Source organism: Elephas maximus, chromosome 4 (genome assembly GCF_024166365.1).
Source record: "Elephas maximus indicus isolate mEleMax1 chromosome 4, mEleMax1 primary haplotype, whole genome shotgun sequence".
In the NCBI taxonomy this organism is placed as follows: Eukaryota; Metazoa; Chordata; class Mammalia; order Proboscidea; family Elephantidae; genus Elephas; species Elephas maximus.
In genome coordinates this window covers 184349429-184372340 of record NC_064822.1, presented here as the reverse complement: position 1 = coordinate 184372340, position 22912 = coordinate 184349429, and the positions used below count along the sequence as shown (strand labels likewise).

The 22912-nt window shown below is 42.1% G+C and overlaps 1 protein-coding gene across 8 annotated transcripts in view; it reads right to left on the bottom strand.

Annotated features, from left to right (window-relative positions):
• The window catches only part of TNRC6B (trinucleotide repeat containing adaptor 6B), a 296019-nt gene that overhangs the window by 61388 nt on the left and 211719 nt on the right, over window positions 1-22912 (bottom strand). For 7 of the 8 annotated variants that reach the window (XM_049885184.1, XM_049885177.1, XM_049885180.1 and 4 more), the window contains 2 exons: window positions 5988-6075; window positions 1319-1340 (listed from right to left, as the gene is read on the bottom strand). In XM_049885184.1, the coding sequence (XP_049741141.1) occupies window positions 1319-1340; window positions 5988-6075 (110 nt within the window). Of the gene's footprint in view, window positions 1-1318; window positions 1341-5987; window positions 6076-22912 lie in introns of those variants that run through there. The other variant, XM_049885183.1, reaches the window with a different exon arrangement.

The window sequence follows — 22912 nt, the reverse complement described above, 5'->3', positions numbered from 1 at the left end:
CTGCAGAGTTTTTCCAAATACATCTGCTAGGTCTGTGGCCTGGGACTGTGAAAGTTTGGGAGGAGGCCTGGGCATGTGTGTTTTGACCAGGGCTTTGAATCAGTTCTTGGTTCAGTCATGGCTGAGGAAGCATCACCAGAACAGGCCTGAATTTTTAAAGTTACAATTAATTGGAAAGATAGTCGGGACGGGAAAAATTACAGGTCGAAGCCCTGCTAGAAATTTAATCTCCCTGTTAGAGAACAAGGGCAGTGTACACACTGCATAGCAACCAAATCTCTTACCCTCAAATTTTAAGCACCATCCGAAAACAGCTCTGCCCCGCTTAAAGATGGTGGCCAACTCTGCTGCTTTTAATGTGTGTTGATCTCCCATAGTCCTGCCGCTAATCTAACCTTACATATCAAGCTCCTGAAAGGGCTCACTATGCCTCTTCCAAGTCTCCCATTCCCGGGCTTAGACCCATAATTTTTCCTGTTCTGGGTACCATGCTGAATCTGCGAAATCTTTGGGTCTGTTCCTATTTGCTTCATCAGCCACGACTGAACCAGTTCAATGCCCTAGTTTTGACAAGTCTACGCAAAAGAATGTATTGCATATCCTAGTAGAGAACCACATATTTAGGTGAGCAAGGATAGGAGCTAGAATGTTCTTCTCAAGGAATTAAGTCTCCCATTCTTAAAGGGAACTGACTGAAAGTATGACCATCACCAGACAAAACTGCACCATCAAAATTAACAGGAGAGAAAGAACCAAAAAAGACAAAGAGTACTAAGTTGGGAATGACCCAGGAGACATCTGCATCTGCTTAGACCACATGACTATTATGTAACAGAGTTAACCAACTCAAAACATATTATCTTCTGAAAAAGCATATTCCAGGCTCAGAAAGTAGCATAAACATCCCAGATGTAACGTTCAGCTTTCAGACAATTATCAGACTCAGTGGCATGAATCGAGGTGGTTAATAACTCACTGCAGCTCCTACCTGTAAGTGAAGAGCTGATGTTTGGCTTTTGTTGTTGTTCTAAGTTTTGAAAAAAGTTCCAGTTCAAAATCATGACCCACATACTTTCAAATCAAGGTATTACTTTTTCTAACCCGTTTTACCTCCTAACAAATTTAAGGTCAACTAGAAACATGACTATAAGTACTTCTAATTTGTCATTACCGCTCCTTAGTGAAGGCAAACACCCAATCTTAATTCCTCTACACCCACCCCCTCTTTTCAAGTGGATTGAACGGTGAGTCAGCAGGTATGTGAAATCTAAACACAAGAAGTTTTAATGACTTCTAAAAAGAAAGGAAAAAAGCTTACCTTTGGTTTTTTGTTCCGTGACCTGCAAAATAAATTAACAAACGTAAATAAATGAGATTGGCCTCCTAATCCAGTACTATTTTATAAAACTACTTTGATTTTGACAACTCCAGTACAGTTCAAATTGTCAGTTACCCCACCACAGTCAAAATCCAGAAAATGAACCTGGGATTTTGTTTAGACATCCTTCTAAAGACAATGGCCACCAGCTACAACCTGTACTTGGGAAGATACTAAAAATAAAACAGAAGGCATTCCACTCTCATTCCATCATGAGGTCCCTGTACTAGAAAGGCTGGTTGCCAACTCAATTGCTGTGACTAGAGAAAAACAAACGGACAAGGCCCAGAAATTAAATTATCCATAGAGACAGAAGGACATCCTGCTTGGTAAAGTACAGGGTCAGCGGAAAAGAGGAAGACCCTCAACAAGATGGATGACACAGTGGCTGCAACAATGGGCTCAAGCATAACAACAATTGTGAGGATGGCGCAGGACCGGGCAGTGTTCCATTCTGTGGTACCTACAGTGGCTGTGAGTTGGAACCGACCCGACACCTAACAACAACAACAACAGAGACAAGAAGATCCCCCTGTGAGTACAGACTCGAACACTAGATCTTAAATCTAGAAAGCAAAAGCTCAGGGGCCTATTATCAGAGGTAGCTGAAGGTCACGGTCAGAGAGCAGGAGTCAAAGCCAAGCCCTGCTACTTCCTGGCTGTCTGATCTCAGTTTTCTCTGGCTGTCTGATCTCAGTTTTCTCTCTATCTGGTGAATGGCGATAATGACAGTATCTTCCTGCAAAGGGTTTTGAGGATTAAATCAGCTATCCTATGTCAATATTCAATAAATGTTTGCTGTTATTATCAAAGTTTATATAAAGTAGCATGAAATAGAGCAATAAGACTGAAATATGTAAATTCTGAACAAAGAGTGTTTTGTTAAATGTGTACTTTATATAGTAACTAATATATCTGTAGAAGCTATTAACACAGAAGGTTGAGCAGGGTGAATATAATAATGGGTTTTTAAGAGAGTATGGAAATGATAAATAGGGGGCACATGGAAATCTGCTTCTGATATGGTTAAAAAAAAAGAAAAAGTAAAGGAGGGTACCTAATTATATATGCTTTGTAATATCAAAACAAACTCACAGAAGGTCAAGCGTAAGAAAAACATCCAAAAGGAAATACGCCAGAATTCCAACAGTGGTTATGTTACATTATTGAGATTACAGGTAACTCCGAACCCCTCTTCCCAGCTGTTTATCTTCCAAAGCATTTTATACTGCCTGTCTTACTTTTGCAGTGAAAATATTCATCTAGAAAAGAAGAGGTCTGATTATTTGTGGTTGGTAATAATACTAAGTTACTGCTATGGGTGTTTAGGAAAACACATCAATCTTTAGAGGGTCTTTCCTGTAGCTAGCCAGCCACCTCACAATTTACTCTGGCATACACCATTGTCAGACACTGACTGAGTTAAACAATCTACTTGCACGGCCTCTTAGAGTGTTTCTTATATTCTCACATTAAAGGAAAAGTTAATTTCCTGTTGAATTTCTGGTACACAAATCCTTAAAATGAATGACGTGCTCCCTAGTACTGTTATAGACTTAAATTCTAAATACCCTTTTATAATTTTTCTATCATCCCACTTATCCAAGAATGAACTTACTTGCACCTACATACCAATTCCTTAAGGTGATTTAGGCTTTATACCATTAAAAATATTTCTCAGAATGTCATTTTGAAGATCAGTTAAAGCAAGAAGTCAATGCCTTCCCCAGCTGTAAGCAACAAACTCAAACAACGTCAGATATGTCTTAGAACACGGGCTACTCCCCGGTTGAAAAGCTGGACGGTCAAACCACGCGTTCCGCCAATACTAAATAAGGCTCTTTTCGTGCATCAGCCTAACGATTGTGAATGTTGTTCTTCTTTGACACCTCTCTCATGAATGGAAACCTAACAGTTTTATCAGTGATGGCTCTAGAAACAGCATACAGTGGCAGCCACTGAATACAACAGAAAGCCCGTGTTTAATTTCGGTGTGGAAGCAATTTATTCAAGCTTTAGATAAAAATCAACTGTTTGAGAAAATTAAGTTTCCATCATTCATTCTTGTCCATTCACTCCTTCAACAAACATTTCTTGAGAGCCTACTATGCACCAGGCACTGCCCTAAAAAAAAAAGCTACTAAAAATCCAAAATTGCAAGAAACTTACAGTCAGGCCAAGAGGGAAGAGGGACACAAAGAGATGATTTACAAAGCAATGGGGTGAAAAGCATGAGAGATGTGGAGGCAACTAAGAAGAGCCACGACAAATGTTTGCTGACTGACTGAACAAATGGCTGCATAATAGAGCTTCCGGCACATTCTCTACAATTCTTTGCAGCATAGCACATTTTATGCCTCCCAGCTGAGGCGCGGTCTCTACAATAAGGTTGAAAGTCACTAAGACAATCACATGGTAAGCTTTGTACTCTCTCCTCACAACTGCTAAATCGGAATTTAATTCTGAAATTACACAGTGGTTCAGTATAATAAAACACTACCAAAGGCCACGTCAGCCAACCTAGAACGTTTTAGAACAAAAATCCCTGAATTTTTATTGTTCATAATAAACCACACTGAAATTTTATTTACGGTGATTTTCCCCTTTGCTGTCACTTCTTAACCAATCCTTAATGCAGACAGATGCGAGCACCCAAGGGAGACTGAGCACCCGAGGGAGACCGCGTGGTGTATGAACTATACCTTCAACATAACAATGCCAATTCACTCTAGAACACACCCAACGCCACCTTGTTTTTCTCTTTGTGAGATCACTGTGTAAACTTACAGACGCATGTGTAAACCATTTATAGATACTGGTAATTATTTATTTATTTATTTAAGAAAACACTGTCATCTGTGTTAGGAATGAAGATGGAGCGTGGTTTGCCTAAAACAATTGCTCTACACGGCATCTTCTTGTCAACAGCCTTTGCCCAAGTCCCTGGCATTCAGCTTATTAACCATTTATTCCCACCAGCTGCAAAATCCAATTTTGTCTGAATTTAAGTGGATGAAATATGAGTGCGCTGACAGAAGAAAAGCCTTCACTGAGGATCAACTTCGCATCACGCCAGCTGGAGGGGTCAGCGTGTACAGGGCCCAGCCAGGGCCAAGACCTCTGTGGTCCCACTGGCCTAGTTATGCCCACAGCTGGTGGGCCTGCACATCACAACTTTGATGACATGGCATGTGGCTGCGTACCCAAAAGAACACACAAAGTAGCCTCTGAGTCACGATGTGACTTCTTTACTCAGACTCTTTACTGTCATTTTAGACAATTCTAAAAGGCTCAGATTATGGATTAGAAGCAACACCTTAGAAGCTGGTACCTGGTAGCAGGAAGATGTGCCGGTAAGCACACAACTATTAACGGAAATAGAAACACAATTAAAAGCAGACAAGATCTTAAGATCTTAAAAAGCACAGCACCAAACAGGAATGAATGTTCCTTTTAATTGTCATGAAGAAAGATAAAATTACATTTCATATGTTAAACATGGTAGGGTCGAATGCAATCCAATTCAGAAAATACTTCCAGGGTTTTTGTGTGTGTGTGTGTGTGTTTTAATGCTGGTACTCATAAATGATTTATTCCACTAATTTGGAAAACTGAATTATGGGAAACTCTATATCCAATAATGCTGGAATTACATGTGGTGTCCGTAACACCTTGCGTTGACCTGTGTTCCATTAACTGCCTTGACTGTTTTAAATCTAGCGTTCCCTTCAACTTCTTAATAGTTTCTACCTTCCTAAACTTAGCTTTGATAAGCTAGCATCATGGCAGGGACCCTCAAATGTGCCCCACAGTCAGGCCCTGCTTCCCATGTGCTTCGGGTAGTGGCAAGAACTGGAGTCAAATCATCTTGCCTCCAAAAAAAAGCACCAAAGCAACCCTGCCCAGCCAGAGGGGGGCAACAATAGCAGAGCGGGGAGGTGGGGGAAGTAAGTAAGAACAGACAATGGCCAACGCAGATGGACATGTTCTGAAAGAATGTGGGGTATGCGCTAACCACTGTTGATCCAGACAGCTCTCAGACAAACCTTCCAGCTAGACTTTCAGTTGAAGCTGTTGGCCCTATGTCCTTTTTCTTTCAATATCTTGTCTTTCTCCCTAGGCAAATTCCACAAGGACAGGGCAATCTCCATGCAATGCTACAGCCTACGAAGAACTAAGCAGGCTCACTGGAGCCTCTCTGAGGGGGTAACTTTAAGAAATTATTAAAAGGTCCCTTGCTTCAGACAGACTCATCTTAAGGACAATGCTGTGGATGGACCAAAAAGAGAAGAGAGGGCAAACTCCAACAAGCTTTTAACACTTGCTTAAGGAAGTGGAGATTAAATTATGACACCAATGAGGCAACACCACAACAGTTGAGTGGTAACTCTCTTGACTTTGTCAAAATTATTGATTGTTCTTTTCACAAAAATTAGTGGCATTATTTAATATCTATTTGTTAACTTTGTTCTGCTTTCAAATTTTGGAACTTTTAAAACAAACTAATGCCTCTAATAGCATTATTGAAATGCCATGTATCCAAGCCAAGGGGGTCGCCTATCCTCAATGCCTGGCAGATGCAAACACAGGCTTAATTGATTAAACCCACCTTCTGAGTGGCTTCTTTTTTCTTTTTATCCTCTTTCTTCCTTTTCTTGTCTTCCATTAACTGTTCTTCCCTTTCTTGCTCCTTCTCTCTGTTAAAGTAATGTCACATCAGAAGGTTACTTATCTATATTCGCAGTCAACTTATGTAGCAAATTAAATGCTTACAAGACAGTACGCAAGGTTAACACTTCATCTCTGTGACTGGGGAGAACACAGTCTTTTACTTACACTAAGAAGATACATGAAACTCACACAAATTAGCCAATCTCATTATCTCGATGTGTTACCCCTTCTGCAAAACATGTCATTAAGTTTGGTTTCAAAGGCGCCATTAAAGTGAGCTTTTATAATATCTTCTTAAAGAAACACATACACATAGACACAGAATTCATGTATTTCCATTTAGCAAAGGATCTGACTTAAATATGTGACATCCAATTGCTTTCTGGCAATTTCCCCACAAATAATGCAGAATAAATTAATTCAGTAACGGTACAAACATAGTTATCATACTTCACGTGTTTTCGTGTGACATCTTCAAAACGGTAAAGTAAGCATAAAACTGTCTCTCCAGGCCACACTCCACACTTCCTCTACGTTATTACAACTGTATGTTCTGCATATCTCCTACTGTGTCTTTACGGTAGGCAGGTACTGAGTGTCCTATAAATTAATGTATTCCCTACCGGGGGAATTTACCATTGCAACTCCCTGAACAAATGAGTTGAGACGATCAGGTTTCGTGTCCTTCAATTAGAGTAAAAATGATACACAAAAAGAATACTCTAGGTTAAAGAAATGTGCTGAATCATAAGAAATTAAGATAATATAATTTATACCTCACATTTGAAAAGCAGCTTTGAAATATAACATTTATTCTAATGCTGTCAACTTTTGCTCTAGGTCTCAATTGGGAAAAAGGCATAAACAACCACTGGTATAACCTCTCAGCTCAAGACAGGAAACCCCAGATGCGAGGCTTATTGAATTTCAGAGCTGGAAGGAGAGACAGAGATCCAGTTCCCAGTTCCCCAGAGAACCGAACAACCCAACAGATACTGCCCAGAGGACTTGTGATAATTTTAGGTGATCTCTAACACATTGAACAATCTGTCTTGGAGGAAGTACAGTCAGAGTGCTCCTCGGAAGACATGATGGCACGATTCTGTCTCACATACTTGGGACATTTACCAGGAAGGGCCAGTCCCTGGAGAAGGGCATCATGCTTGGTAAAGTAGAAGGTTAACGAAAAAGAAGACTATCAACGAAATGGACGGACACAGTGGCTACAACAATGGGGCAAACACAGCAACACCTGTGAGGACGGCGCAGGACTGGGCAGTCTTTCCTTTTGTTGTATGCAGGGTCGCTATTAGTCAGAACTGACTCAACAGCACCTAATAACACATCAAATTCATAGTCTCCCTAGAACAAGCGGAAGGTAACAGCGAGTCGAATCAGAGAAAAACACTAAGTAAATAATAGTAGGGTTGGCTATATTTGCCTTTTAACTTCTACTCCTCTGGGCATACCTACACAAAAGCTTAAAGTACAAAATTCACGCCCTAAAGGTAATGTCCATGACAACTTTTTATTAAAAAAAATCCAAAGGAGTGTTTTCCTGCATTTTCTTAGGTCTGATGCTGGATTTCTTTGGAGTTAGATTATCTGCACATCTGCCTATGTATGAAGCTCTGCACAAAACCCACCTGCGGCAGTGGACTATTTTTAAAAAATGGATTTATGAAAATTGGCAAGATAGATGCTGACCATCTAAAGCAGGCCGGCCCCAGATCCTGTTACCTATGGTGCCTAGAGCCTCTTCCAGTGGCTGCAAGTGGAAGGAGAAGACGGGGCTCCTCAGGCCCAAGTCATTGTAGCTTGGCTTCTCTACCTTACGGTGAAGCTGACTACAGAAAAGGAGCGGGCCCAGCCTGAACTCTGCCTGTTTAAATATCCAGCGCTGTAAACAGCACTCAGTTACATTTTTTTTCTGCAAATCTAGTTATTCTAAAACAAAGTTTCTTTTTTAAAAAATGCAATGTTAAAAAAAGCATTAAGTCTTTAACGAGGCATATTCTTCAAAGACAACTAACCTTTTCAAATATTTTTCCTATAAACAGGTAATTCAGGGATAGGGACTGAAATTCTTGTTTGCTACAAGCAGATTTATTTCCAAAACAAATATTTTTCAAAGCTTTCCAGGAGACAGGCAGTGCTTTGACCCTAATGTTCTACTGTGCATTGTCGCAGTCTTCTCTTTAAACTTCACTTTCTTGGGAAGACTCTATTTTGCCAAACCTGGCTTCAAAATCTGGCATTCAGTTAATCCAGACGCATAAAGCATTTAGTGAAATCAACAGAACAGGGGTCGCCTTCCCTCTGATTCAGCAGCGCTCTCTCTCGGCTGTGCGCTGGCATCATTTGGGGCTTTAAAGAATCCCTATGCTGAGTCAGAGCCCAGGCAGGGTGAGGAGGCATCCACAGTGCTGGGTGATAAAAGACCGGTTACATAAAAAAAGACTGAAAAATAAGAAGGATTGGTGGTTGGAAAACATGGACTTGGTGACAGAAATGACGCTGGAGATCGCATGACAGAATTTTCTAAGACCAATGACTTCTTCAATGCAAGTATCTTTTTTCAACAACATAAATGGCAACTATACACTTGAACTTTGCCAGATGGAATATACACGAATCAAATCCACTAGATCTGCGTGAAGAGACGATGGAAAAGTTCAATATCATCAGTCAGATCAAGGCCAGGAGCCAACTGTGAAATGGACCATCAATTGCTCATACGTAAGATCAAGCTGACACTGAAGAAAATTAGAGCAAGTCCACAAGTGCCAAAACACGACCTCAAGTATATTCCATCTGAATTTACAGAACACCTCAAGAATAGATTTGATGCACTGAATACTAATGACGGAAGACCAGACGAGTTGTGGAATGATATTCAAGGACCTCATACACGAAGAAAGCAAAGGTCATAGGTCATTAAAGACAGGAAAGACCAAAATGGATGTCAGAAGAGACTCTGAAACTTGCTCTTGGATGTCCAATAGATAAAGCAAACAGAAGAAATGATGAAGTAAAAAAGCTACACAGAAGATTTCACAGGACAGCTTGAGAAGACAAAGTGAAGTATTATAATGAAATGTGCAAAGACCTGGAGTAAGAAAACTAAAAGGGAAGAACAACGCTTGGCATTTTTCAAGCTGAAAGAACTGAAGAAAAAAATTAAAGCCTTGAGTTGCAATACTGAAAGATTCTATGGGGAAAATATTGAACAGCAAAAGAAGCCTCAAAAGAAGATGGAAGGAATATAGAGAGCCACTGTATCAAAAAGAATTGATGGATGTTCAACCATTTCAGGAGGGAGCCGACGGTACTGAAAGAAGAACTCCAAGCTGCACTGAAGGCACTGGGGAAAAACAAGGCTCCAGGAATTGACAAAACACCAATTGAGATGTTTCAACAAACGGAGGCAGCACTGGAGGTTCTCACTCGCCTATGTCAAGAAATTTGGAAGACAGCTTCCGGGTTAACTGACTAGAGGAGATCCATATTTGTGCCCACCCCAAAGAAAGGTGAGCCAACAGAATGCGAAAATTTTCAAACAACATTATTAACATCACACACAAGTAAAACTTTGCTTTAGATCATTCAAAAGCGGTAGCAGCAGTACATCAACAAGGAACTCAGAAATTCAAGCCAAATTCAGAAGAGGATGTGGAATGAAGGATATCATTGCTGATGTCCATGAATTCTGGCTGAAAGTAGAGAATGCCAAAAAGATGTGTACCTGTGTTTTATTGACTATGCTGAGGCATTTGACTGTGTGGATCATAATAAATTATTGGTGACACTGCGAAGAATGGGCATTCCAGAACCCTTAAATTGTATTCATGTGGAACCTGTATATAGAACAAGAGGCAGTCGTTCAAGCAGAATGAGGGAATACTGCATGGTTTAAAGTCAGGAAAGGTGTGTGTCAGGGTTGTATCCTTTCACCGTATTTATTCAATCTGTAAGCTAAGCAAATACTCTGAGAAGCTGGACTACATGAAGAAGAATGAGGCATCAGGATTGGAGGAAAACTCATTAACAAGCTGTGTTATGCAGATGACACAACCCTCCTTGCTAAAAGTGAAGAGCACCTGAAGCACTTACTGATGAGGATCTAAAGACCCAGCCTTCAGTATGGATTACACCTCAACATAAAACAAAAATCCTCACAACTAGACCACTAAGCAGCATCATGATAAACAGACAAAAGATTAATGCCGCCGAGAATTTCATTTTACTTGGATCCACAATCAATGCCCATGGAAGCAGGGGTCAAGAAATCAAACGACTTATTGCACTGGGAAAATCTGCTGCAAACGACCTCTTTAAACTGCTTAAAAGCAAAGATGCCACTTTAGGGACTGAGGTGCACCTGATACAAGCCACGGCATTTTCTATAACCTAATATGCATAATACGCATGCAAAAGCTGAACAATGAACAAGAAAGACCAAAGAAGAACTGATGCCTTTTAATTATGGCGTTAGGGAGGAACAGTGAACATATCCTGACTGCCAGAAGAACAAACAAATCTATTTGGAAAAAGAAGAGTCAGGATGCTCCTTAGAAACAAGCGTAGTGACACTTCGTCTCATGTACCTTGGATTATAAGGAGGGGCCGGCCCCTGGAGAAGGACATGATGCTTGGTAAGGTAGAGGGTCAGTGCAAAAGAGGAAGACTTTCAACAAGATGGATTGACACATAACAACGATTGTGAGGATGGCACAGGATCAGGCAGTAGTTTCATTCTGTTGTACACAGGGTTGCTGAGTCAGAAGTGACTTGTTGGCACATAACAACAACATACAGGCAGACTGCAATATGATGGATCACCTTTATATGGCTTTATTCCCCATGGTCTTTTAACTCCCACCAAATGAGCAGGTGCGACCATGCAAATAAGGTACTTGTGGCCCACTGTGGGGATTGGCTAGCTTGCTAAGCATGCTAATAATGTGCATAGTACCTTTGTGTGGGGGGGACCATGCAAATAACATGTATGGAAACTTAACAAGGGGATTGGTCAGTTTTGCCATCCACTAGGCTTAAAAACAATTTCAGACTGCAGCAGCTGATAAAAATCTTCTATTTCTTCATCTTTGGCCCTAGTGGTTGGTGCGTCAATTTGAGTAATAGTCGTATTAACTGGTCTTCCTTGTAGGAGTATGGATATTACGCTATCACTGACAGCGCTGTACTTCAGGATAGATCTTGAAACGCTCTTTTTGACAATGAATGCAACACCATTCCTCTTCGAGTTGTCATTCCCAGCATAGCAGACTATGTGATTGTCCGACTCAAAATGGCCAACACCAGTCCATTTCAGCTGACTAATGCCTAGGATATCGATGTTTATGCGTTCCACTTCATTTTTGACGATTTCCAATTTTCCTGTGGAAAATGGAATGCGAAAGTTGGAAACAAAGAAGAAGGATACGTAGTTGGAAAATATGGCCTTGGTGACAGAAACAATGCCAGAGATCGAATGATAGAATTTTGCAAGACCAACAACTTCTTCATCGCAAATACCTTCTTTCACCAACATAAACGGCGACTATACACATGGACCTCGCCAGATGGACTACACAGAAATCAAATGGACTACATCTGTGGAAAGAGACCATGGAAAAGCTCAATATCATCAGTCAGAACAAGGCCAGGTGCTGACTGTGGAACAGACCATCAATTGCTCATATGCAAGCTCAAGCTGAAACTGAAGAAAATCAGAGCAAGTCCACGAGAGCCAAAACATGACCTTGAGTATATCCCACCTGAATTTAGAGACCATCTCAAGAATAGATTGGACGCACTGAACACTAGTGACCAAACACCAGAGGAGTTGTGGAATGGCATCAAGGACATCATCCATGAAGAAAGCAAGAGGTCACTGAAAAGACAGGAAAGAAAGAAAAGACCGAGATGGATGTCAGAGGAGACTCTGAAACTTGCTCTTGAGCGTCGAGCAGCTAAAGCAAAAGGAAGAACTGAAGAAGTAAAAGAACTGAACAGAAGATTTCAAAGGGTGGCTCGAGAACACAAAGTAAAGTATTATAATGACATGTGCAAAGAGCTGGAGATGGAAAACCAAAAGGGAAGAACACGCTCGGCATTCAAGATGAAAGAGCTGAAGAAAAAATTCAAGCCTCGAGTTGCAGTAGTGAAGGATTCCATGGGGAAAATATTAAACGACCCACGAAGCATCAAAAGAAGATGGAAGAAATACACAGAGTCATTATACCAAAAAGAATTTGTCGATATTCAACCATTTCAAGAGGTGGCATATGATCAGGAACCGATGGTACTGAAGGAGGAAGTCCAAGCTGCTCTGAAGGCATTGGCGAAAAACAGGGCTCCAGGAACTGATGGAATATCAATCGAGAGGTTTCAACAAACACATGCAGCGCTGGAGGTGCTCACTCGTCTATGCCAAGAAATATGGTAGACAGCTTCCTGGCCAACTGACTGAAAGAGATCCGTATTTATGCCTATTCCCAAGAAAAGTGATCCAACCGAATGGGGAAATGATAGAACAATATCATTTAATATCATACGCAAGCAAAATTTTGCTGAAGATCCTTCAAAAAGGGCTGCAGCAGTATATCAAGAGAGGTTCAGGCCGGTTCCAGAAGACAACGTGGAACCAGGTGTATCACTGCTGAGGTCAGATGGATCCTGGCTGAAAGCAGAGAATACCAGAAGGGTGTTTACCTGTGTTTTATTGACTATGCAAAGGCATTCGACTGTGTGGATCATCACAAACTATGGATAACACTGCAAAGAATGGGAATTCCAGAACACTTAATTGTGCTCACGAGGAACCTTTACATAGACCAAGAGGCAGTGGGTTGGACAGAACAAGAGGATACTGATTGGTTTAAAGTCAGGAAAGGTGTGCGTCAGGGTTGTATTCTTTTACCATACCTATTTAATGTGTATGCTGAACAAATAATCTGAGAAGCTGGACTATATGAAGGAGAACAGGGCCTCAGGATTGGAGGAAGAGTCATTAACAACCTGTGTTATGCAGATGACACAGCCTTTCTTGCTGAAAGTGAAGAGGACTTGAAGCACTTCCTAATGAAGATCAAAGACCACAGCCTTCAGTATGCATGACACCTCAACATAAAGAAAACAAAAATCCTCACAACTGGACCAGTGAGCAACATCGTGATATACGGAGGAAAGATTGAAGTTGTCAAGGATTTCATTTTACTTCGATCCACAATCAGCAGCCATGGAAGCAGCAGTCAAGAAATCAAGAGACGCGTTGCATTGGGCAGATCTGCTGCAAAGGACGAAGTGTTGAAGAGCAAAGATGTCACCCTGAAGACTAAGGTGCGCCTGACCCAAGCCATGGTATTTTCAATCACATCATATGCATGTGAAAGCTGCACAATGAATAAAGACCGAAGAAGAGTTGACGCCTTTGAAAGGTGGTGCTGACGAAGATTGTTGAATACACCATGGACTGCTAAAAGAACGAACGAATCTGTCTTGGAAGAAGTACAACCAGCATGCTCCTTAGAGGCAAGGATGGCGAGACTGCGTCTTACATACTTTGGACATGTTGTCAGGAGGGAAGAGTCCCTGGAGAAGGACATCATGCTTGGCAGAGTACAGGGTCAGCGGAAAAGGAAGACCCTCAACAAGGTGGACTGACACAGTGGCTGCAACATATGAGCTCAAGCATAACAAAGATTGTAAGGATGGCACAGGACCGGGCATTGTTTTGTTCTGTTGTGCACAGGATCGCTATGAGTAGGAATCGACTCGATAGTACCTAACAACAACAGGCTTAAAATGAGCCCTCTCAGAGGCAGAAAGGGGAGACCTTACTATCACCAAAAAGAGATGGTTGTGGAGCGCGTCATTTAACCGGGAGTCCCTGCGTTGAGAACCTCCTAGTCCCAGGATGCAGAGAAACAGCTGTTATACCAGAGACAGTGCAAAACAGTGAGGAGTGGAGGCAGAGAAATGTTGGCAGCAGAACCAGAAGACCGGCACAAAATGGCACAATGGACTTCCCAATCCACGGAATATGACACTTACAGTGGGTATGCCAATACATGGAGCGAGGGAGCTAAGTGCCTTAAGGCCGAGGCTTCCAGGCAGAGTGGGGTGCCTCTGGGTACTTACTGGCAGAGCAAAAGAGTTTTGTAACACTTGCCCGAGCAGGGCAGAGGCTGGGCTGAGAGCACAAGGGGCAGAGACAGGCCTGTTTGCGGGCACAGCTGAGAAGAGGCTGTCCTGATGGAAGAACTGTATCCTGGTTTGTAATCTGTTACTTCCCTAATAAACCCCGTAACTGTGTGGCCACTGTAACAAATTATTGAACCCAGCAGAGAAGTAGACAGTGCTATGGGAGTGATGGCTAATGTCAGAATTGGTCAAAAGGTTGGAGGGTTGTGGTATGTCTGACTTCCACCTCATAGACATTTTTACAGGGATTGATCAACCAGTAAATAGAGGATAACGAGAGCCAGTTTCTCATTGTTGGAAAAACAACTTATAGAAATGGAAAGGGAGAAAAATCAACCTTGTGGTGTTGGATTGAAATTAGTAATTGATGTGAACTCATGGTTTTCAATATGTACACATAGATATAACAATAAATATTGATCTAACTTTACATACGTGTGTGTATTGCTTCATTGACACAACCCTCTCCCCTTCCCTAGATCTCTCTGGTACTGTAAGGAGTTGCAAACAGCAACACCCAAATAGCAGTGAATACACCTACTACCCAGATCATGGCTTCTAAATAACAATGGCCAAGAAAAGAAATGGAGCTCTTTGGAAAGAGTTAAGAGTTCGGCTGCTAACCAAAAGGTCAGCAGTTTGAATCTACCAGGAGCTCCTTAGAAACCTATGGGACAGTTTTATTCTGTCCTATAGGGTTGCTATGAGTTGGAATCAACTCAAAGGCAACGGGTTAAGTTTTGGTTTGGTTTATTCTAGGATTGGGGTAAGGAAAGCAGATGATGAGCTTGAACGCCCTGTCTGTTTGCCAGAAAGCTAGGAAGTGCTCAAAGAATGATGGGAAGTGGTTACAGAGGCCAGTCTGAAGGGGCTCCAATCAGCTAAATCTGGGACAATGTCAGCATCAAAATAAATGATGATGGTGAGAGATTTTAAGTCATTGAATAAAACAGAGTTAAGAAATTAGTGAAATGAATATGTTGAAAGCGAGAAGCAGAATATTCGGAGTTTCAAAGTATCCCTTCATAAAAGTACTTATTAACTATAAAGGGGAAAATAATAATCATACAGAGGGGAGGTCTGGCAGACACCACCTTAATCAAGAGATCCATGTGAACTCATCAGGAACGGGACAAACTGGAATTGGGAACTACTTGGTAGAATGCATTGCTTCAACTACAGACCTACCATGGTGCCGAAGCAGATAAGGAAACATCAGACAACACCCAACTGACAGACATTCTATGAAATAAACGGTCTGCAATCTTCGCAAGCTTCAAAGCCACGAAAGTCAAGGAAAGACTGAGGAACTTTTCCAAAACGGAGACTAAAGAGACATGGTAACCAAATGCAACATGTGATCTTTTGGCTATGACGGCCTTTGGGACAAATGTGGAAACCTGGATAAGGCTGTAGGTTAAGTGGTAGTCACATATCAGTGTTAATTTTTTTATTCTGATAGCTGAATTGTGGTTAGAATGCACTGAAGTATTGGGTAAGGGCTGCAGGTGCCAGGGCATTGGATCAGTAATTTACTCTCGAATAAACTCAGGGAAAAAAAAAGTTTTTAACTATCATAGCTGCAATTTTTCTTTAAGCTTAATATTGTTTCCGAAATCCAAACCAAACCATGCCCAGCAATAACAAGGCAATCTCTGGGGATTTTTAAAAGTTTTCCCAACTTTTATGATTCTAACATGCAGCTAAAGTTGAGAATCACTGTTCTAAATTTTTGTTTAAATCTATACTTTGAAACATGATATGGTTTATACCTCAAAAAGCAAACCTCCCATACAGCCACCAAACACAAATGCCAGGTGACTGAGTGAAATAACTTGTATTTCTCCCTCATCTCTAAATACGCAGGCAGATATAAAATTTGTCACTTCCAAGTTACCATGTAATTCATTCAACAGATGCGGTACATAACTGCCTAAGCCTCTACTACCTAAAGGCAATATTACCGGCACCTCTGCTTCCCTACTTTGTGGTGAGAATGACTTACAGGCGTGCATGGAATACAGGTGTGTACGGAATACTGAGCCCCTTGGGTCCCTTAGACACTTCTCAGGGACTCACAGCTAGAATCTGGGGCCACCAACCAAAACCAGTCTCACCCATTTTACCCAGTGTGCTGTACAAATCTTTTCTATGTGTGTCTTGACTTGAAAAGGTTAGGAAGCTCTCCTCTAGGGAGCTGACAGTATAATACCAGGTAGCAATACATCCCTCTGCAACAAGCAAGCTTGAGTCACTTGTACTGAACTCTCATCAGGTGCTGTGTGGCTAAGGAAAAGAAAAAGTAAGTGCAAACACTATAATCTGGAATAAAACTAGAAAGGTGAAAGCGAAAACTACTCCTAAGAACTTCTAAGGTGATATAAAAAAAATACAACAGCATTTTCTTCTTTCTTTTTTACAATAACCATTAGTTGAAAGTAGAAGTGACTTTTTAAAAGGAAGTCAGTACTTGAATAAAGAGGAAAACATCCAGTATTCACCTGAACTGAGCTTAAGACACCTGTGCTGCATGTGGGTTCAGAGCACCCAAGAGCAACAGTGCGGACATTCCTAAAAACTTGCTGCATCATGGATCCAAACCTTCCAAAGGTCCAAGACTGATCAGGGCAAAACCCAACAGCTGTAATACCTAGACCACAACTCCCTGGAGCTGGCATCCAAGGCCATTCATAGGACACCTCCAACTTCCCCAGTTTTCCTCGCCTATTTTGTATATCTGACATAAAAACCATCCTCCTTTCTTTTGTCTGACTGCTTCAAGAAACCATTCCCTGACAACTCCAGTTCATAGGGAACCCGCCCTCCTCTGGACACCCTATGCTATTGCCCATCTCTCGTTTGGCTCTGGAGGTGTCCCAAGGCAGGCAATTCCGACAACTGGCACACAGAGACTGGTTTAGGGGCTCTCCTTCATGCTTCATCTCCCTTCTACCAGGATGTCCAGGAACTGACCTATTCCTTTAACAAACATTTACTGGGTGCCTAACCCATCTAGTGGCTCTGCAGGAGAGCCTAGGGATCTGCTTGCGTAAAGATTACAGCCAAGAAAACCTTGTAGGGCAGTTCTACTCTGCCGCACAGGGTCGCTGTAAGTCTAAATCAACTCGATGGCACCTAACAACAATAACAACAACATGAGTAGAGGGCCATCGAAAATCAGGGACATGCCCAGTGAGATGGATTGACACAGTAGCCACAATGACTCACACATATCAATGATCATGAAGATGGAACATAACCAGGCAAGGTTTCATTCTGTTATACATAAGATTACCGTGAGTCAGAGCCAACTCTGTGGCAACTAGCAAGAACTCCACGAGTAGGCACTCTTCTAGGCGCTGAGGATCCGATGGAAACAAAACCAAGCCCCTGCTCTCAGGGGGCTTTCATTCCAGTGAGGGAGATGGTTTGTTAACGAACAAGGTATGCAACAGAATATGTGTGTAAAATGTACATTTCAGTAGCAACAAGTGCCCTGAAGAGGAGAGCACAGGGTAAGCTGATGGAGAAGGGCACAGGCAGGCAAGAGGACACAAAATGGTTAGGGAAAACCAATCTGATAAGGAGGTCTACAAATGGAGACTTGACTGTGGTGAGATGCCACCACGAGGCTATCTCAGGGACAGCATTCCAGAAACAGGGATGAGCAAATATAAAGGAGCAAGACCAGTGTATCTGAGGAACAAGGCAAATACAAGGAGGCTGGGGCAGAAGGTAGAAGGGAGGAAGCAGTGGAGGCTAGATCAGCAGGGCGGCAGGGGCTCCTGAGAGCCATCGCATTTTCCAAACTAACCAAGACACATCTGCTGATAACTGATTAAGGGATTAAATTGGGACTAGTGTACACAAATACACAAAGCAAAACTTCCCACACACCCTATTTCCACCTCCAATCGAAAGGTCCACCTCTCATCTCAGGTGCTCACAGTCCTGCTTCTGTATTCCTGGAGCTGACAGATAAACACACGATGCAACGCCAGGAAGGAAATCGTCACCAATGTGTGAAGAAAATAAAGCTGGATAATGAGGCAGAGAGTGACCAAGAGGGAGGGACAGGGAACAGGGTGGCTGCTTCACACAAGATATTCACAGGAGCTCTCTGAGGCAATGACATCTGAGTAGAGACTTAAACGCAGAAAATTATTGGGGAGATGAATGACCAAGCAGAATGAATACTTAAGTACAAAGGCCCTGAGGTGGGAAAGTGCTTGGGGTTTTATTTTGGGGGGTAAATACTTCCCTCTTCCTCCCAATCCCATTAAACACCCCCCCAAACACACTCTTCAGTTTTCTGTATTTACTTTGTAATGGCTGTCGCTCATACCAAAAGACCTGGGTAGCTCATCTCTTCAAAGCTTCCCTTCTACCTCATTCATTCATTCATTATTTCAGCACCTACTTGACACCAGGCACCCTGCTGAGGGCCAAGATTTCAGCAGCAAACACGGTGCGGTACCGCCTGCCCTCCTGGAGCTGCCTCACTTTACAGTGCCTTCCGATCAGGCACCTGTGTTCCCGCCCTGCTTTTTATCAGCCATTGGGGTACTTTGAACATAGCTTGCAGTGCGTGCCTTCAGTTTTTCAGAAATATCACAACCTTGGACATGTGAATTCGTGGTTTGTGATAATCTAGGTGAGAGATGAACTGATGTTATCTTCTTTCCACAAACCAGAATCATGACCAATGGTTCCTGAATCATCCCCCAAAACTCACTGTGCCCCAAAGGTCAAGTAGAGGCAGGGCTGACAATTTCATACTTGAAAGAAATGATCACCGGTGTGCTGACTGGAGCGAGAAGATTACATAAGACTCGCAACCAGACAAGCAGCCAGGGCTCATCTTGACAGGTAAAAATGGCTCCATGTAGCCACGAACGTCTTCCTTTTCTTTAAGGTCTGGATAGCTGGTGGGGCAGCATCAACACCACCCCTCAATCTTTGTGATCACGAAGTGTGGTGTCACCTTTGGTCCTAGTCAATCGAGGCAGAGAGACCTGACCTGATACATCCAACAGGTGAGACACTCCAGAAGCAAACCAATACTGTATAAAGATTAAAAACAGTCATGACAATAAAAAGGAACGAGCTAGTAATACACCAACAACCTGGATAGATCACTAGGGAATTACACTGAGTGGAAAAAGCCAATCCCAAAAGGCTACATACGATATGGTTCTGTTTACCTAATATTCTTGAAATGACAAGTGGTTGCCAGGGGTTGGGGTGCGGTGCAGGGAGGCAGGTATGAGTTATAAAAGGACAACGTGAGGGACCCTTGTGATAGAAAGATTCAGTATCTTGACAGCGGTGGTGGGTATGTGAACCTACCCACCCCAAAACCAAACCCACTGCCATCAAGTCGATTCTGACAGCAACACTGAAGGACACAGTAGAACAGCCCCATAGGGTTGCCAGGACTGTAAATCTTTATGAAAACAAACTGCCACATCTTTCACCCACCATGAACCTATAATGATAAAATTGTATAGTTAAAGACACACACACAAATGAGTACACATAAAACTGGGGAACTCTAAGGCACGTGGATCACATCAATGTCAGTATCCTGGTCCTGACACTGTATTATAGTTTTGATTAAAAACTGGCTAAAGGGTACACAAGGTCTCTCTGTGTTATTCCCTACAACTTCATGTGAACCTACAACTGTCTGAGTAACAATTTAAACCATTTTGTTACCAACTCCTTAGGAACCTCACATAAAGGCAGAAAGTAATTTTAGAAATCATCTAGTACTTGATATTCTAGAATTTAAACTTCATCCTAACATAGTTCAAATTGTTGTCGTTGTATCAATCAAGTGTTCCTTGCATAAATACATGAGCTATATGATAAACATGGTAACACAGGGTATTTAAAATGCCCCTTTATCATGTAATTCATAATACAATTCTTTTGTTAGGAATCTCTTTAGTGATACAGTAATAATAAAAGCTATCATTTGACTATGTGGTGGATATGTGTGCATCAGCTCAGTCAATGCCAATTCCAAGCCCCTTCTGGCCTGCAAGGAGCCCTGAAGGTGAAATGGTTAAGCACTTGGCTACTAAAAGGTTGATGGTTCGAACCCACCCAGTGACTCTGTGACAGAAAGACATGGAGATCTGCTCCCATAAAGATGACAGCCTCAAAAATCCTACAGAGCAGTTCTACTCTGTAACACAGGGTCGCTACGCGTCGGAACTGACCGGACGACACCTAACAGCTCTAGCCTGCGAGAACTCTATTTCCCAGATCCTTAGGACTGGAGTGCCAGGTGTGATTTATGTTCTGCGGTAAGGTGCACTGTGTCCAGCTTCAGTATGCAACAGGCAGGGTGCAGGGTGCCTGGCTTCTTCTCAGGGGTCATGGCAGCCCACACCTGTAACAGGAGTTTCCTAAAAGTGCAAGAAGAGGGAAAAGCTTCCCTTGGGGAGACATCTGACCCCCAGCCTCCCCAGGATCTCTGAGAGAGCATCACCACTTCATAAACCCCTTTCACTACTAGAGTGCATTCTACCATCTGCACGCTTAAGGACTCTGCGCAGCACAGATTTACACAGAGCTTTTCAAAGTACATCTAATGTATGTGTCCAGTGGAGACGTTTATTTCCTTCAAGGACAAAAGGTATCTTGGCAATTTATAAAACAGCAAGAAAATAACCAGGCACAAAACCATTAACAACCATAACCAATTAAGAATCAATGATACCACACGCTTATGTGGGCTGAGAAAAATTAACAGAAGAAATACCCTGGAAAGAGTTAAACCAAGTGTTCAAAGTACCCATTTAGGGTACTTCTAATTAAAAATTCACACACACACACACACAAAGAGCACACTGGAATATATTCAGTCTGGCAGAGGAAATTACATATTAGGATACTCCAAATATCTGTGTTGGGTTTGTTCTGAACATTGTTTCACTTGCTGGATCTGACTGAGGAAATTTAATGGGATCCTAATGTAATGTGCACGTGGTATCCAATTGGTAGACAAGACCAAACAGCACTGCGGCACAAAAATCATTCGGCGGCTGCGTGGCTCAAAGGACGGAAACAGAGACATTAGACCTAGAAAAATGAAGGCAAATGCACTTTTCATTAATTCAGAAGGATGCAGAATTTTCTTCTGCCTTCAGTAATAGACAATCCTTTTGCCTGTCATTAGCAAAAACCTAACAGGGCTCCTTCTAAATATTGGTTATCTTCCTTTCTGAGGTTATGTAAAGTAGTGCTTCTCAAACTTTAATGGGGATTTGTTAAAATGCAGATTCCTATTGGGGGGCGGGGTTTGAAAGTCTCCATTTTGAACAAGCTCCACCCCACTGCTGAGCCCAGGACCTCACTGTGAGTACCACAAGTGTGGCACTTGCCTGTTGCCTTCCAAGAAAATACAGAATTGCGGTCACTTCTCCAAGGATAAATATTAGCCTCATTAATATTAAGCTTATGCCTCATTATTCTTTTCTGTGTTTCACTGCCAAACTACAGTGTAATCTTTATGAAGGTATTGCAAAAGGCAATTTAAAAACTCCTGTAAGTACTGACTCCGCATATAACTTATCGAAATCATGGCATTAGGAACAGCTAGGACCAAGTCTGTGCACACACAGGCAAAAACAACTGTCACCTTGATGACAGCAATTCTAAGGGCCTACAGTCTGTGGGTGTCACCACCTGTCGGTGCAGCAGACTTCAGAGATGTCAGGTGTGTGAAAGCATGTGGGTCCCAGGGTGAATGAAACATGGCAATTGGGTTTTGCAGACACGGCCTCTGACTCTAAGCTTCTCACACATTTTCGACTTTCCATATTTCAGGGCACATGCAAGGCATTGGCTTGTTTGGAATTACTCAAACCAAAAAAAAAAAATAAGGTAACATATTTAAAAGAACATGTTTTCACTTTCAGAAATTTCATGTGGCGAAACTTGTAACTCATGATTTGGGGGATTTTCCCAGGGTTAAAATGGCACCTAAGGAACATCTAATTTAAAACTACTTAGAAACTCTGACGAGGCAGTTCGGCAAACTTTAACCAAGGAACTTCTTATGCAACCTACTGTTCGAAACAGCTGCTTGCTCCATGGGAGAAAAGACCTGGCGATCGGTTCCCATAAAGATTGTTGCTGCTGTTGTTGTTAGGTGCCGTCCAGTCGGTTCCAACTCACAGCGACAGCAAGCACAACAGAAAGAAACATGGCCCTGTCCTGAGCCATCCTTACAATCGTTGTTATGCTTGAGTTCATTGTTGCAGCCACTCTGTCAATTCACCTCGTTGAGGGTCTTCCTCTTTTCTGCTGACACGTTACTCTTCCAAGTATGATGTCCTTCTCCAGGGACTCTTCCCTCCTGACAACATGTCCAAAGTATGTAAGACGCAGTCTCACCATCCTTGCCTCTAAGGAGCATTCTGGCCACACTTCTTCTAAGACATATTTGATCGTTCTTCTGGCAGTCCATGGTATAGTCAATATTCTTCGCCAACACCACAATTCAAAGGCGTCAACTCTTCTTCGGTCTTCCTTATTCATTGTGCAGCTTTCACATGCATATGATGCGACTGAAAATACCATGGCTTGGGTCAGGTGCACCTTAGTCTTCAGGGTGACATCTTTGCTCTTCAACACTTTGAA